Source organism: Anas platyrhynchos, chromosome Z (genome assembly GCF_047663525.1).
Source record: "Anas platyrhynchos isolate ZD024472 breed Pekin duck chromosome Z, IASCAAS_PekinDuck_T2T, whole genome shotgun sequence".
In the NCBI taxonomy this organism is placed as follows: Eukaryota; Metazoa; Chordata; class Aves; order Anseriformes; family Anatidae; genus Anas; species Anas platyrhynchos.
This window is the reverse complement of record NC_092621.1, coordinates 66,249,427-66,267,739: the sequence shown is the minus strand read 5'-3', so window position 1 is coordinate 66,267,739 and position 18,313 is coordinate 66,249,427. Positions and strand designations below refer to the sequence as shown.

Here is an 18,313-nt window from a genome sequence, read left to right as displayed (position 1 = left end):
GTTACGACCGTTACTGGGGGGGGGGGGGGGGAGTGAGGGGAAGCCGCGGCTGAGGCGGGGCGGGGCGGGAGGACCGGGACCATAGAGACGCGGCATAGAGCGGCCCTCCAACCACCGAGTTTCCGGCCCGGCGCGGCGCGGCGCATGCGCGGGGTTTCGCTTGGCGGCGGCGTGCGCGGGGGGCCGGCGCCATGGGCCCGGTGCTGAACCTCAACAACGAGGTGAGGGGGGGGCGGGGGGGGAAAGCGACGGTTTAACGGCCGCGGGCGGTTTAACGCTTCTCGGTAACATCAATTGATACCGTTCGTAATATTAATTGACTTTTATTGCAATTACTTCCTGTTGTGTGTTCGATACGTAACCTAGACATGGTAACTGGAGGCACTCGTAGTCACCCGTGTGCAAAATGTTGTTACACGGTGGCTGCAGTGCGCCTATAAACCGTGCGGGCACGGGTAGGAGCTGTGTGCTAGTTCTGTGCTAATAAGATGTATTTATTCGGTTTGTTTCTGGATGAGAGAAGTAAATACCTTAGTGTCTGAGCAGGTTCAGTGTAATTCAGTGGCAGGGGATCAGGTGTTACTGTGCTGGTGGAAACAAACAAAAAAAACCTTGCACTGTTAATGAAAAGTTCAAACTTCAGGTGCCAGTGTTGTCGTGAAGTGTGCAAGTATTTTGTCACAAATGGAAAGCAGGCATTTAACTGGGTGATTATTCCACCTCTTCTCAACAGAGAAACGTGAAAGTTAAGATTTTATTAATATAATGCAAGTCTTATTCTCCAAGGAAATTAAACAAGTAAAAGGCTGTGACATGTCTCCTTTCTGACAGCTTGAGTTCATTTGATAATTTCAGAAAATCTGTAAAGTTGTAGAGACCTCAAGCCTTTTAAAAGGTGTAATTTAGATAGAAAATAGTAACTCCATCAAGCAGCAAGCTCCCAGTTGTTCTGATCTAACAGAAATAAAAATGTGATACTATTTGGTCACTGTGTGAACAGATTGCAAGTTTTTGTAGAGTGGTGAGGATTCTGGGTAAAAATGAGATGGACTGCGGTCATTGTGATAAGGTGCATTAAGACAAGGTTATGAAAATGCAGTTTATTTAGCTATCCACGGAATAATGCATTTAGACATTCTGCTTGTCCTTTGTTTTATTTTTTCATGGACAGTTGTTGATATCAGCGTAACACCTCCAGAAACTGTCACAGTGTTTCCAGGGCAACAAATAGATACTCTGCCAAAAGTGTATAAATGCTCTTTTTTTTTTTTTCTAATTGCATGTATACCTAGATAATTACAGAAAACAGCAAGATCTGAATACAAGGAGCAAGATCTGCTATTTTAAGAAGCTATCAGCTTGCTGCCATCAGATAACATGATACAATTTCAGTGCTATATTGTGACTGTAAAGTTAGGATTTTCTTTTTTTAATTTATTTTATTTTTTTTCAATTCAGACATTCAGTCATTCAATTTCTGTGCCCAAGGTAGAGTAAGTGGCAGGGAGAAGTAATGGCTGCAGAAAGAGGAAAGTGAAGTTTAGAGTTTTTTAGAAGGAAGCGGAAAATACAATATTTCTTAGGAGATATGACTTTTTTTTGCACATAGTTAAAATATAACATGCATTTTTTTGTCTATAGTAAGCTATATTTCTATTCTTATCTCATGTTTAACCTTAAAAGGCATACAGGCTGAAGGAATCTTTAAAAAATACTTCTGTGCTATATGTGTTTCCTATTTTATAAAGCTTTCAAAACAAGTTGATGTATCTTGTCACAAAATATCTTGCAATATTAAAAAAAAAAAAAAGCACCATATAAACTAAACTTTTCTGGAAGAATTTGCTAGATGGCAGCACATAATCATCAACTGCCATGGACAAGGGTAAGTTTAAAGGGAAAGACCACGTGTTTAGTGTGAAAAATTATTTTTGTTGATCAGCAATATACAACAGCATGGAACAGAAGCTTGTGAATGGAAACCAAGTCAGACTTGCCTTTTCTTTTCTCTTTCTTTTTTTTCAGAATTCATGCTTCTCTAATAGTGTGTTTTTCTGTCATGTAGAGGCAGTCTCTCTCTCTACCCCCCTTTTTTGTCTTCTTGGAATTCGCTTGGTTACAACTACCTCAAGGAATTAAGCTGCAGAAAGCCCATGAAGCCAATGCAAATGATCTTTGCATGAATACTTCTAAAAATGCATAGTTCTAATATGTACCTAAGTTGGTGCTGTAAGGGCCTAAGTTTGAGTGTTAGTGAGGCATTGTATTTTGGAAAGCAAGCTTAAGCCTTTGCAGAGCTGAGAGTTGTTTCTCTGGGACATATGAACTGAATTTGCCAAGTTTGGTTATGGAAACTTTGTATTAGTTGCATTTTTCTCTTAAATTTGTATTTAATAATTAGGTACATGCTCTAAAATAATTTCTGCCATTAATGATGTTGTGGACTTCTTACTGATTCAGTATAAAGTTTAGCTTTATTTATAAAGCTGTGCTTTTTAGATGATATTTGTCCTTCTCAGTGCAAAGGTTTCCTTTTTTACTCCGAGGTAAAGTCAAGATAAAAGTCTGTCTTTGGAGTAATATATATGCACACAAACTTTTAAGGCTCCTAATAGAAATGTAGAATTCCTTTAATCTGCACAAGGAAATTCGTAATCAGGCTCCAGTTTTGGTAGATTCCATTCAGCAGTTTTCTGGGTCACAAACCCTTGTGCTGTGATGTTCAGCACGACAGTTCTCAGGCCCTTTTACATTTTCAGTTTAGGGCTGTCATCCTGACTTGGCTGCAGTGTGGATGAATGACATGGTCAGAAACCAATCTGGACATGTGGTTAAGTGTTTAAACTGGTGTACAGCAGAGTCAATGATGGATAGTGTGAATGATGAGGAAAAAAATCACACACAAATCCATGGGAGGGAGCTTTAACTTGTGGAGAATGACTGGCATATGGTCTGAAACTGTGGTTTGTTATATCCTTAATTGTGTGAAACTTGCATCTTTTATCACAGCACAACAAGAAGGAAATGTAAATTTGTAGATGTTTATATATGGTTTGCCTCGCGTAGCCTAGGCTGGTTTTGCATTTGGCAGTCATAGCTCAGGTAACAGACATCAATGGAAAATCGGTTACCACGCTTGCCCTTAGGCATGCCTTCACTCATTCATTGTTGTGCATCAGCCTGTAACAGTAAGGCCAAATGTATTCTTTTAACTTTCAGTGATAAAACTTTGTGTAATAGTGGAAGCCAGAAGTTGTATTCTCAGCAGGATATCAGGTGGAATTATTAAAGAAGAATAGGGAGGGGGATGTTTGAGGGGCACACACATTCCTCCTGAAGCTGAATTGACTTGTACAGTTCAGAAATGCATTTATCATTTTGGTAAGTGTATTAAATGTAGAATACTAGCACAGCATCCTGGCTAGCCCTTAGCACATTGTGTATTTCAGTTACTGATGCAGTAGGCCCAGCATGTTTTTTATAAATTTCAATTTAAAACTTACCTCAAATGAAATTAATTTGAAGTTCTCTGTTCATTGAATAGTCCCCATTTTTGCAGAGAGACATTCCAGATAAAATGTAGTTCAGGACTGCTCCCTGGTACTTATTTGCCATTGCTTAAGTGCTTCCTTATTTCCAGTCTTCAGTATTTTGACTGCCACATAACTCAGATGCGATACACATCTATGTGTTTTCATTGACGTTTGATGACAATTTACACAAGTAATTCAGTATCTTTCTGGTTATTTTTTTCCCCCACATTTCAGACTGCAGAAACTGGGCCATCTTTTAGCATTGAAGGGTCTTCACTTTCAGAAGTGCTTTGCTGTTCAGTGTAGCATCGTGGTCACATGTGACGTGCCACAGCCGTATCTTTCTCAGGCCGTGATTTCATGGGCCTCACTGCATCAGGTGCTGGAGTTTCTCACTCTTCTTGCTCCTCACCCACTGCAGCCACAAGACCATGCGTCCTTTTTTTCTGAGCAGAATAAACTTTTTGCTGAGGTGGTTTTCTGCTTCTGCATAGACAGAAGGTCTGGGAAAGCGTTCAGCCAACAAACCTAAATAGCCAGGGTGATTGTATGGTGTACAGTTCTGTTGTCTAGGTGTTCCTTTTGTGGAAGTCAACTAGTGATCAAGGTTATAGGGACAGGAAAACTAAAGGGTTCAAAGAGAAGGCCAAAGGAGTCCTTAGATCTTGCTAATCTTGCAGAATGAGTTTGTTGGAGAGTAGTTATTAACCCTTACGTAAGAAGAATCATGTCATTTCGCTATTACACTTTCAAAAGTTTATCTTTGGAAAATGTGAACAAGAGTATCTGAAGGGGAAAAAAATACCTGTTCTCTTACCTGAAAAAGAGCTCTTAGACCAAGTTGCAGCCCGGTAATGAGTAAAGTCAAAATGTAATTTTCAGGAGTTCTATTTCCCACAGCCTTCTTTCAAGATTATTTTTTTAAAAATCTCTTGTCACTTTTGAGCACAAACTGGATGGGAGCGTTAAGTTTTTTTTAGTGTATTATATCCAAATAGCTAGTGTTACCTAAAGAATGTTATGATGTTTTTAAGTGCATTCCTGGACCTTCTTTACCAGTGATAAAAAAGAATCCTAGACTGAAACGTTCAAAATAACAATGACTGAGTGCTGTTAGGCATTGTGGTATTTAAAGCAGGCTGAAATACTGGGCAGCCAGCCCAATGCGGTTATGCAGGCTTCTCTTTGAAATATAGTAGCTGCCCCCAAAGATCCATTTTGTGTGCTATCCTCTGGGCTGTGGTGAATCTAGGAGCCCCTTTAATAATCCTCTACTCTGACCTTTTAGCTGTCTAAAGGGGGAGTGGGGTATGAGGTGGGGTGCCTGACCAGTTACCTGGTATTGCACTGAGCTACGAGGTGTCTGATTGCTCGTATTTCAAAATACCACTCTCCCTTTCAAGGCATGTGTCTCCCTGCTGAGGAAAACGCTGCATTTTAGTGTCGTGGCTTTGTTAGAAAAGGTTATAGTATCTGTCTGAGATGAGTTCAATCCTGCGATCTCAATCACCAGCAGAGAGCACTAATCACAAGTTTTAACAAATAGCAATAATAGGCTACTGTCAAGGAAAGAAGGTAGACTCGACGTGGTGAGGGGAGCCTCATCGTATAGTTAACCAGTGGGAGAATTTCCTTAGGAAAAGTTCTTGGCTGTGCTCCAAAGGCTGCTTATCCACCAATTAACATAAAATACATGAGCTCCCTCAAAGGAAATACTGGAACTCAGAACTATTTACCCTGAAGAAATTCCTCTTGCAGGTCTACAGATGACTTCTCTTTTAATGTTTTGTCTCTGGCTTGTGATTCTTGTTTGTTCCAGTACCATGTTACAGTAGCATGTTGGCCAAGACACTCTCTTTAAGCAGAAGCAGCTATCTTAAACTCCCTCTCATTGAACTCATTTTGTAATCTTAACCTTTTCAATTCTGGCAAGTGCTACAAAATCCAGACTCTTTGCTGGTGGTGGACACCCATCCTGGTACCCTAAGCTATCTGCTGTATCTGATATCTCTTAGGCAACTTAGGTCAACTTTAGGCTCATCTGTGACCACTTCAGAATTAATCTTGATATCAAGTGTTTGCACTTAGATACTTTTGAAAAAAATACAGGTGTCTGGGGATGTTCTGTGGTAGAAATTGAAGCTGTGGGCTGAATTGTGGCATTGCCAAGATCTGTGCATGGTCTTAAATACTTCATTGGAGCTGGTCACACAGTCTCTTACATGTCACTGAAATCAGACTAAACTTCATTGGAAAGGTATAAGAAAATACAGGAGTTTAACCCCTCCCCCCCCCCCTTTTTTTTAATCTATAAAACCTACACAATTCAAAAACAGATAGCTAATCTATTCCTTTTTTTTTTTTTTTTTTTTCTCAATATATTGGGAAATTGCTACTTTTTGCTGTAAATTACAAGTCTGCAAAGTTAGAAAGCTAGCAGTGCTTTCTCTTTAAACTCTGGAATACTTGGCAGCAGTCATTTTAGCTCTGTGGAAATGCATGTAAAAATTCTTGCATTACTTGTGTTACTAATAAATAATTCTAAGCACAACAGTTTCTTGCAGGAGAAAAAAACTGTGCTACATTGGGCTTGAATTCTGTTTAAAACAGTTCAAGTGTTAAATTACTGACATTCTTTTACAGACCATGTAAATGTCCTAAGGAAAAGGTCTTTTGAAAGCTTATGAAATTTCCAAACTTATACTCTGTGAGATAGAATTCTGAGGAATTGTGGCTTTTTTTTTTTTTTTTTCTAGGAACTGTTCCAGCAGCTGTTTCTAAAGTTTCTAGAGTTGCCACATCATCAGTTATACGAGTATTAACAGCAAATTCTGATCAGCCATTCACACAGATTTTCTTTCATCAGATTACTGAATCAATTAAACATGGTAAACTGTGCCTTTTTTTTTTTTTTCCTTCTTCTGGCAGTATTGTATACAGCCCTTATCAAACTACTGTACTTCGGGACAGAAATGAAAACTTTTCCTTAACTCAAGTGGTTTATATAAAGTGTGTGTGGTAGGCCACGTAGGCTAGCAAGATGCTCTCATAAAACAAAACATCTGTGGTTCCTTGGTGTGGTAGTGTACAATAATGAAAAAAACATGCAAACAGTCATGGGAAGCTTTGCAACTTGTTTTTTTAAAGGAACTGTGAGATACTTGCAATACACACTCTAGACTTTTATCGGATGTAATTTATAGGTGTATATGCATGCTTAAAATATATATATTCTTATAGAAATCCTTTTTATTGTAGTAAATGTGCTGAATTGCCTACTGCTGTTATAGCAGACATCTTTCTACAACCTTTGCATTACTGGGTATGAAGCTTGCTGCCAAATGAAAAAGAAGAAAGGGTGAACTGATTGAAAAGGGGAATATTATGGTGTTGCATTTTTTCCTACTAGATTTTTAGGGTAGAGGAGTGTCCTAGAAGAAGAATAGTAATCAATTGTGAATTTATCATCAACACTTGACGATAAATTCACCAGTGATAAATTTCTTTTAGCTTATTTTATGCTGTGGAGGTTGGTAGTGGAGAGCAATTAATGGAAAAATTTTTCTGTTAGGGTTTTTTACACAGAAGTGATCAGTTACTAAATTCAGTGACTCTTTGATTGCCCTTTAAGTCATCTCAGGGAAAGGGACTTTAAAATCTTGTACTGGTTTTATATAAAAAGTTACAAATACATTATTTCTGATGCAAAGATGGGTTACAACGATGAATTCATATTGCATTTAGTACTAAATGAAATGTGTGTGTATATACAGTCAAAATTTACTTGGAATGCAAATCAATTATCATGTTTTTAGAATTAAAATGTTCTGTTCATCGTCATTCTGTAATGAGTAAACAGGCCAAAATTGAGTCCAGCAAAGTATTTCTGTAAGTCTCTTAGAGAACTTCTATTGAAATCATTAGCAAGCTTAATACTGGCCAGAGATAATTCACTAATTAGAGTGTAAAATCTAGAGATCTGATTGGATCAATTCAGTTGTGATGGAAGCTGGTTTCTCATACATTAGTAGACTTGTTTAAATGTTTTATTTATGCAAACATTGGATATAAAGCATCTCTCACAAGTTGAATCGGACATCTGTCAGCTTAAGATATGATTGTCTAGCAGCTTGGCAAGATAAGAAATCAGATTAGAAAGTCTTTGAAATTAAAACACTATGGAAGAATGCAATTTCAAACATGTCTTGTCCTTTTTGGCAGCAGAAGTGAGGAGTACCACCCCAGTAGGAGCAGGAGCTCAGGGTGAGAAGTAAAATGTTAGGGACTTCATGTGTCCCATTCTTAGGGCGTGTGTGTGTTAAGGTAAGCTGAGCAGTGAACCTGGAATGGCTCTTTGTTTGGAAACTATTTAAGAAAAAGAGTGCCATCTTCTGATTTGGCTTACTCTTTTTCCAAATACCTAAAACGACAATAAGCCAGTTTCAAATAAAGGCCTCCAAACATGTTTTTAAAATGGCTATAAAATTATGTTTGTCTTCATTATTTCTCTTTTCTTTTTGGTCTGCGGTTCAGGAGTTTGTAGGTCATTTCCCTAAATTCTGACCTTGATACTTCCAATGGAAAATGCAAACTAGCCAGCAATGCAAAATGGGCCAATGGAAAACAAAACGTCTTCCAGCAGGTATAACTCTTAAAGTTTTTCAAACTAAAAATATTGAAATTAAATTTATTTTGTCTTGAATTAAAGTATTCAAAGAAAGCCCACCCCTTTCAAAAAATCATTTGAGCAGGACAGAGAAACAAGATTTTATATAAGCAGTACCTACAGTATATCATTGGCATAGAGCTGCCAGTAAGTGCTGGGTGTGAATATCTGAATCCGTAAGCACCTAAGGGAACATTTTCCATTAATTTTTTACATATTACAATTCATTGAGTAGATGGCTTCTTACATTATTTTTTTTCTGTGATAACAAGCTATCTTCATCTTTTTCAGAATTAGCCATTCCTCTTTGCAGTTTTATGAGAATACATCAGGAAAAAGTCTGAGGTCCTGTGTAGATATGCTTATGTGCTGATCGGTAGACTTCTTGCCTGAGAGGCTGGTAAGAACTGTTTTTGAACAGCAGCTGGTTCCTAGGAATGAATAAGGGATTTCATCCAGAGGGAAAGATCACTGGCGGACTGCTGCATAGGAAGGATAGCATAACTAACACTTAATTGCATGATGAGATAGGAATTCCAGAGAAGAGTATAAAGCAACAGGCTGTCAAAGTGATTGCTTGCTGTTGTTAGCAGCTCAGAAATAACAAGTTTGATGGAAAGAAGGGAGGAGGGACAGAACGTCAGGTATTCCATCAGTCAAATATGATCAGTGGGTGATGTCTGTCAGGAGGGAGTGGAATGAGGGACAAGGAGGGACACATTTCGTAAGGGGGAATGTGTATTTTTGGTATGGAAAATCTGGAGATCAATGAAGCAAGCAGCAAGCTTCAGGAGAATGGAATGCCCCCAAAACCCAATGCTAGAATCATGGCAAGGTTTGTGTTGGAAGGGGAAGGAAAGACCATTCAGTTCCACCCTCTTCCCGTGGGCAGGGATGTCACCATTAGACCACATTGCCCAAAGCCCCATCCAACCTAGCCTTGAGCATCTCCAGGGATGGGGCATCCACAGCTTCTCTAGGCAACCTGTGCCAGGGCCTCACTACCCTTACAATGAAGAATTTCCTAACTTCTAATCGAAATCTCCTCTCTTTTATTTTAAAATATCTCCTCTTTTATTTTAAAGCCATTCCCTCTTGTTCTGTCATTGTCTGCCTGGGTAAAAAGCCACTCTTCAGGTGGGAAAACTAGGAAAGAAGTTCTAAATGGCTGAACAGTGAATACAACGTATATAAAACAGGTGTGTAGGTGAGAGCAGTTGTCATGTCAGAACAAAGAAGGTTCTGCAGGACCTTCCTGTTAGTAAGTTCTTACTAAGAAGGTTCTGCAGAACTTCCTGTTAGTAAGTTCTTACTAACACTGGCATGGTTACTGTATCTCGTAGATCTGGGATTTTGTCAACTGCACAATGAAGAATTGAAGGTATGTTTGTGAAACAGTGTCAACCAGGTATCTGGAGGGATGTTTTAAACTGTAAATTCTATATTCTTTGTATTTTCTACACTTACGGAAAAGTACATTAAATAAGTTATATGGTAGTGCTGTTAAATATGTAGGACTTCTCTTTCTGTTTTAAGATTTATTTGGCCTAATCTGTAGTTGTTAAACAAAAAAAAAAATGCAGAGACATGCTAGAATAAATGATCTTGATGGAAGAAAAGTGTGTGGGGGGAGGCAGGCATTGTAGGGGAAATGGCATGCTGTGCTTTGTAATCTGACACATGGTTAATGTTGTTTCATGTTTGAAACCAGGACCTCACCCCACTTTTTGGTGCACTAGCAGAATATTCATCCTCTTTGAACAACTCCAAAAAATTGCTTATGCAAACTGAATTGCCTTTTTATCAGTGGTTATCAGTGTGGTCCCTGAGGCCATGGCTTTTTTTTTTGTCACTCATTAGCACGCTCTAGGCCTGAACTGGTGTTATACTCATTTAAGGTGTTGATATATGTGTAATTGATATGCGTGGTAGGTAGCTTTGTGCTAGGGGCTGCATAGGGCACGTGAACAGCCTTAGACTAGGTATACGTTAGTAAAATAAGTTGGAAGTCTTCTTTTGTTAGCACTTATCAATAAAATAAGGAAGAAGACAGTTTTGTGGAAAACTTTAGAAAAGTTCAAAATATTTAGGAAATGGAAAATTACATATGTTTTTCTATTCTTTCACTGGCTTCAGGTTATCTCATGGCTTCCCCTTTCTTTCCTTTGGTTTTCCCTTTATTTCCCTTTCTTTTCTTTGGCTTTCCCTTTCTGGATTTCTTCCTTTGAAATTCTGAATGTTTCATCCTTATTAAATGTTTATTACCACAGCTGTTTTTTCCAGGCATGAAAACAAAGGGCTTATGGTTTGTGGTGTTTTGTTGGTGTTGTTCTGTTGTTTTTTTTTTTTTTTGTTTGTTTGTTTGTTTTGGTCTGGCAAGGGTTGGAGATTGATAACCTTGTTGGACGGGGCACCATTTCTCACTTTCTTTATACTCCCTTGTTCTATGACATACCTCTCTGTTTATCTCCCTCATGATGCAGTACTGTGTTGCTAGGCATATACTTTCTTTCCTGTCTGAATTTTGAAGAATCATACTTCTGCCTTCAGACAAGAAGGTAGAAACTTTCAGGGTTACTGATGAGAGACGAGAGAAAATGTTACGGCTAAAGTACACTTGCATGGCAGAAATTCCTTCAGCTTGCAAGACCTGTGTAGTGCAACGAGTGCTGCTTATTCCTCTGTTTCCATTGTCCACCTGTACTGGTGATATTTACTCGTACGATGAAAATTTGGTTTACCTGCTACAAGGTTTAATATGAGACATGGTTTACTTCTATCCAGAATGAATTTAAACTTAATGGTTTGAGTTTCACTTCACTGGTAGGAGTTAATAGTTGAGGCCTTCCCCTCTTTCTGTTGGGAGTTTTCACATAGTTGAAGAAGCCTTTCTGTCTTTTGATTTTCCAGATTTCCCTTCTTACATGTATGGACTGGGAGATACTTTGCTGAGGAAGAATTTCAAGAAAAATAGTGGATATTTAAAATATATACGTTTGTGGTGGTGTTTGTTTTTTTTGGTAATAATAATGTGAAGTACTTTTATTTTCATTTTTCACAAAAGCACAGTTTGGATGTACTTTATACACAATCTGGAAATTACAAACCATTTCTTATCTTTCATATTTACAGAGAAATGGAAAAGTAGTTTAACCAGTGTTTCTCCGATATTATCATTCCTCAGCTGGTATTAGCATTCAAATAATAATGAAGTTTTGTGTTGTTTTATTAACTTGAAACCATTTTCCTTTTACGATTCCTCTCTGTCTGCATAATAACAACTGTATGGTGACATTGAAGTGGGTGAGTTTGAAGTGTGTGTCTTACTATGAAATGAGTGGCTGTTTTTGAACGACAGCTTCACAAAAATACTTAGTGCCTTCTCTGGTAATATTAAGACAGAGATATTTGCCAGGTGTTGTGCAACTATAATTTTTCGCAGGCATCCCACCCATTCCCTGTTTTCTCTGTATGGGGGACTAGTCTGAGCTGAAGATAATTCAAATCAGTATAAAAATGTCTCATTTTACATGATGTCTCCTGCACAGAAGAACCTCACCTTCATCTGTCCACTTCAGCAAGGTGTCAGGTCCTAATTCCCCTTGGAACTTCGGTCACCAGGTTAAAAGCATCAGCCCAAAGAATGTGTAAGAGTAAAACATACTTAATACATAAGCTGCAGAACCAGTGAAGCCTTACAACTTTGCATCCAGTGTTCATTAAAACCTCATACTGATATCCTCAGTTCTTCCTCTGTCTGTACAGTTTTTTACTTATTGTCCAGGGATTTGCCCTCTGTGAGCACTAAGCAGTAGCTGTAGTTACAGACCATGTTTCCCACCTGTTTGGCTGACCCAGAGATGTGGCTGGTGCTCTGGGGCTGGTTCAGAGCCAGACATGCTGGTGAGTGAGTATGCATGCAAATTGGCAGCCAACATGGAAAAGATACGAATTCTGCTTATGTATCTACCATGCTTGACAAGCTAATTTTAGTTCTTGTGACCTATTCAGCTACCAATTTTCATAAAATGTGCGGGAGCTCTGGCCTGTGGTGATTTGTCAGACCTGGTGTCTGTTTCTTAAGCCTGAAGGTTACTGGGGAGAGATACTGACAGGCAAACAATGTGATGACAAACTTAATTTCCTCAGAAACTAGGTTAACAAATTTAATTCCAGAATACACAAAGTTTTAATGCTCTGCTCCTACAGGATAGCTGAGAAAAGTAGTAATGTGCTGGCTCTCAGGACTCTGAAGTTTTCTATGGTGACTTAAGAGGCCAATACCACCATCTCATCGCAAAAGCAGTCGTTAATTGCAGGAACCCTCTATTCTGAGTTGAGACAGTTGACCTGCAGTTGCTCCTGTGGCATGCTGACTGCTTGGGCATAGGATGTTGGAGGCCCGTGGGTGGGTGATAGATGATGCATGAAAGCCCATGTCATGCAGTTCTTTGAAAGCGACCCGAGGCATGCAAGGAGCAGCTGGTTAACTAGAAGAAGAACGCTGTGAGGATGCTTGAAATCATTTAATTCAGCACAATTTACTGGCCAGTTATTTGGAATATTCAACAGTGAACTGCTGTGTGGAAGTAGAGGAGCAAGTAAGTGAGGGAAATTAAAGAAGATTACAAGAGAAACAGAACACTGTTTACAGTATGTCAGAACTTACTCGCTCTCTTACCATTCTCCTCTGGTAAACATTGCTACTGTGCCCATTTTCGAGTGGCTTATATCCCATTACTGAGATAGAATAAGGGAAAATGACCTGATGTGCTGGTTTGTTCTTTCAGCTGAACTGCCAGCTGGTTGTTCTGCTGCTGCTTTGCTTGCAAGAAGGAATGATGCTTATTCAGATGCTTCAGTTTCAGATTCTGTTGCAAAGGAGTTGGTACATGGTAGATCCCTACTGACTTACATAGCTAGGAGTCCATCATCCACGTGTTCTGTCAGACAAGTCCATTCCTTGATGGTTTGGGGCTCTGACAGCTGGCCTGAATTTCACTCACATTTAAAGCTATTGCTGATCATGTACCGGGCAGTCAGAAGTGAGAGCTGTAGCTCCTCACTGGTGATTAAGGCTAATGCTTTAGTTTGTGAATTGTCGTAACTGAGTGGGCGGCAAGTGCTCAAGCTTGTTTTTAGATAAAAGGATGTTAAGCTTCTAAGCTTTAAAAAACTTTAATATGAATTGTATTTTTTTAATGTAAAATATTCTCTGAAGAGGGTTGTAAGGTTTGTTTTTTGTTTTTTTTAATACAACATGCCACTTACATAGAAAGATGCCTTTCTTTCTCAAAATGGAAGAAGAGGGAGTAGCAACGTCACAATTTAAGACACACTGGGTGGAGATTCAACAAATCAATACCCTCTCCCCATTAATACTGGGAAAGGTGGTGATGTGTTTCTGACTGTTGTATGAACAGGTTCCATACCCAGTTCTGCCAGAGGTGTTTTTGTTTTGTTTTTTTATGGCACCAGTTGAACTCTGCACGCTTGGGTAATGTTCATGATTTGTATGATGACTGCAAAAAGTTACACAGATTGTTTGTTAGTCAAGGTACGATGTTGTGCTTCAGATTATTTAGAATTCGTAATGTTATTGGGAGCAGTGCACTCTTCTTCATCTACTTTTGAAAAGTCCACCTGTCGAAGAGTAAAAGTATAAAAAAAAAAACAACCCTTGCTACTCTCAATATTTATTCATGTGTATTTATTCTGATAATTCTTACATCACTATTGTAGTTTCTATTACTGTCTTTCTGTGAAATCAAAGCATAAGGAGGGATGAAATTCACATGAGGCTTCTAGCTAGGTCAGTGGTCTAATTAAGAAATCTTGAACATACAAATCCACTGATCAGTGTTCGGTTGTGTTGACTGCCTTAATCACATCCCCCTGCAACATTCCTTGGAAATACTTCAGCAGAGTGCTAGTTGTGGGTTTTCGAACATGTGTCCAGCTGATCAATTAAATACAGGGTTACAAAGTCACCTTCTGCTAGTCCTCAGTTTTGGAGGACTTGTGTGTGTGTATATATATATATAAATATACGTATTTATTTATTATTATTATTTTTTCTATCCATGTGGTAACTCATGCTGGTTTGTATAGTGTGGCGTCTGTGGAGTAGTTCTTTGTTTAGTTCTACTCTGTCCTTTTACAGCTACCACTGTTTTTTTAGGGTGCAGAAATATGTCTAGCTAGCTCATGATCCTGGTTTGGACTTCAGAGCTCAAATGCTTTCTGAAGTACTGCATGCAGCCCGACTCTTTACAATGAGACACCGATTTTGCAGCAGTAAATCCATTAAATTTCGGTCTTTGGCAATGAGCAAGTAATTCTAGACTATCCTTACTCCTTCCCAACTATCTGAGATATTTTGAATCGCTTTTCAAAACCTTTAGATGAAAATACTAGCAGTCTGAGTACTCATTGCGGTTTCCATTTGGAGAAATTGTGCTAGAAATGACAACTGTTCTCCATGCAGGAGAAAAATCAGTCCTGTATTTAAAAAAAATATATATACATATATATATATATATATATATATATATATATATTTCAAAATATAATACCAAAAAGCTCATTTCAGTGCTTCAGTTGAGAAGGTATGAGGAAAGCAGCATGGTCAGACAGCATCGGAAGGGTTTGATGGTAATTCACAAGGGGTGCGTGCATTGCTTTGCCAATGAGAAAGGTGGAAACATGCCCAAGAGGGCAGCAAGCTTTTCCCCATTCGTCTTAAGGAGTCTTTGTGGGGAGCCTGATGACATGAGTGCCCAAATCCGGAGAGACTGCGGGTGCTTTGCTCTGCAGGTGCCTCCAGCAGTGCACCTCTGCCCGCTTTGGGCAGCAGGGTGCTGTGTTTTAATCCCGAAAAAAGCTGTCCCATGTTTCATGAACTTGCATACCATTTGCTTTGATGTATTATGGTCCTGCCCAATCCACTTGGTACAAATGTGATTGCGTGTAGCTGAAGATGGAAAAAGCAAGACTAATATTGTAATAAAATAGAAGACCCTAGCTAAAAGAAACAGTGTGTTCCCTAGCTCTTCTTATGATTGGACTTGATCCTTGTATCAAATAAAGGGATAGCTTACTGATTTTAGTCTGGTTTGTGATATCCCATCTCTCCATCTCCATCTGTATGTTCCCACCTTGTTCTTTTGCCCTGGAACTGGCTAGCATTCATGTGGCCATGAGGGGAACCAGCTTGGGAAGCTGATCTGGCTGAAGACTAACCTTGGTTTGTTTTTTGGTAAGGTTAGGATATTTTTTGTGGATGTGTATTTGTGTAAAACTGTCATGGAACTGAACGACTGAGCCCTGATCTTTATATGTCGCTGTGTATATGTATATTGCTGCCTTTCTCTCCCTGCTTACGTATGTTTTTATAATGCAAATACGTGAAGCTATAATAAGTCTAATACTGACTATTTCCAGATATTTTGACATGTATAAAATATATACTGTAATATAGTGACTTTTTAAAAAAAAGTAAATTTGGCGATTACTAACTTTTCCTAAGAATCTAAAAAATCATTAGATATTTCAAGTGACATTCCAGATAATGGAGAGAAATATTTGTAATGAAGTTCCAGAAACATTTTTTCACTGAAATCATTCACTCAAAAGATTATATACTATTGTTAGTTTTGGCTAATAAGTGATCTAGCTGCAGGTGTTTTGAATTTGAAAGCTCTCTGTTGCCAAATAGCACCAAAAATTAACGTCTAGAATACTAGGTTGCCATGGTAATTTCTTGGTTAGCAGACTGCCAAGTAACAAAAATGAAACCAATACTTTTGGTGTGCCCTCTGCTAGGAAAGGAAGGATTGGTGAAAACTGAAACATTACTTAGTTCCATGTTTTTCTTGCTATGTATTTAAGTATTCAATGTCTCTTCAGTACTTTCTTTCCTTTTTTTTTTTTTTTTTTGTCTTTTAAACTGGATTTCTTGTGGAATTTGCGCATAACTTAAGCAATATTTGCAAATGTTTTTGGTGCATTTCTGGTGAATTTTTCCCTTTGTATATAAGCAAGGCTACTTAAACTTTAGGGGGTTCAGGAAAAAATGTGAAATACCATCAACAAGCTGTTGTTTGCCTTTGGGTACATTTAAATATCTTTTTTCTATTTGCCTTGAGCCATTCTACTGTTAATGGAACAGAGTCTTATTGCAGTATGCTGGGATTCTTTTGTCATGACAGGGCTCCTCTAAGGCTGAAATACAGCTAGTAGCTGTTTCATTTATAACAGTTTGTTCATCAGACCCAGCTTTTGCAGTTATGTTAGAATTTGTTGGTAGTGATATGATTGGGTATATTTAAAATAGGCTCTTCTCTGAGATGCAATTTCCAAGGTAGTTTCTTGAATTTTTGTTGTCATCCTACTTTTATATTATGCTCGAACTTTGTGTCAAATAGAACCTGTTGGCCTCAAGTACAGAAGCAAACTCAGAACTACCGTCTTTTTCTTCACATAATATCAAAGGATTCGTGGTTGATACCATGAGAGCATTTCCAGTGCATGTATCTGGTTTTGTTGCAGCTTTTCTTAGGGAAAGACATGAGAGACCTTATGTCTCTCATGGACTCAACTGGACTCAAGCATTTCTATGTAAAATTACAGAGCATTGCTTTGGAGTATCTTCAAACTGTAAATGAAAGTTTCTTCAGTTGTGTCTGGACCCTGAATACCCTTGATACAGTAGGGACCTCACTGTGCCAGGGGAGAGGAGGAAGGTTTTGGTTCATCGACTGCATGTTTGTGTAATTGTATGGATATTTCAGAACACTGTAACCCCTCTTGATGAGTTTATTTCACTTGATTAAGTTCAATGCAGAGGCCTTCAATGATGAGAACAGAATGATTTGTACTTGTACAGGAACTCGAACTAGACTGTGAGCTGACATAAAGCAGAAGTGGATGAAGAAACTCCCATCTGTTGTCCAGTGCTGTTTTTAAGGGTTTAATACTTTGTTTAAGTGCATTATTGGGTCATGATCAAGATTTTCAGCACCCTATGGGCTGAATCCTAAGGAGAACAGTTGCGTGTGCTTCAAACTGTTCAGAGGGAAAAGACGTGACCATCAGTTTGTTGGCTTCCATGAATTTTGGATAACTGGGGCCAGCTGCATAAGTAAGCTTGTATTAACTTTAAGTTAAGAAGAATTTAAGATGTTCTAGGTCTTTCAGGTATATTCATTTATGGAACTAGTTTTTGCACATGATAATATGAAAGAAAAACTTCTAAATTTCGTGTTATAAATCTATACAGATCTTCTAATGTGTCAGTCTTTTAGAGTATATTATATTAAACAAGTTTTAGGCATAAAAATGTTGCTTTTTTTTTTTTTTGCTCTTAATCCACTGGATTATAATTAGTTGAAGATTTTGTGGTGATTTTTTTTTTTTTTGAGGCATAGCTGATGCTATAGTTCAGAATAGACACGTACCTTTCTTGATACATCTACAAATCTTTAGTCACACTTTCCTCTATTTTTTCTAATTGGCTGAACACTAGCTTAGTTTGGAGGCAAGTTGCCTGTACAGACCTCAAAACAAGTTTCAGAATTGGCCAAGCATAACATTTTATTCTCATGTAGTGTTTCGCTGAGAACTTTGCTGCTGTTGTCTTAGAAATGTGAACACAAATACCTTTGACTAGTCATGTAAATTTGAATGTGAAGTGTGCCTGTACTGTCATATTGTCCCCGTTGCTTCATGTGGTTTTGTTGCCATCACAGATCTGAGGACCTTTTTGTAGTGATTCAGGATTTGGAACCAAAAACAAGCTTTTATTTTTGGTTCTTTACAAATTCACTAGGTTTCTCTTCAGGAAATGTGAAAATTTTCATAAGAGTTCTTTTGCAACAATTAATTTGTATGGGAGACTCTTATAATAGATTTATTTACTATTGCAGATATTTTTTTATTCTATACAATGTCTATGCTCTGTTAATTTAAAAGGGGATAATGTATGTGATCAAAAACAACTTCCAGTAACTCCAGCGCTGATTCCGGCATTAATTTAGACCTTTCAAGACCTTTGTTAGTTGAAATTAAGTAACTTGGCAACTATGGTTGAAATATCACTATTCAAAACCAGATG

At 38.2% G+C, this 18,313-nt stretch overlaps 1 protein-coding gene across 3 annotated transcripts in view; it reads left to right on the top strand.

The window, feature by feature from the left end:
* Positions 1 to 18,313, top strand: part of SRFBP1 (serum response factor binding protein 1) — a 77,218-nt gene that overhangs the window by 1,031 nt on the left and 57,874 nt on the right. Inside the window, exon 1 of one of the 3 annotated variants that reach the window (XM_027446394.3) lies at positions 66 to 221. The exons of the other annotated variants lie outside the window; for them this stretch is intronic. Coding sequence (XP_027302195.2) covers positions 192 to 221 — 30 coding nt within the window. The 5' untranslated portion in view covers positions 66 to 191. Of the gene's footprint in view, positions 1 to 65; positions 222 to 18,313 lie in introns of those variants that run through there. 3 annotated transcript variants of the gene reach the window in all.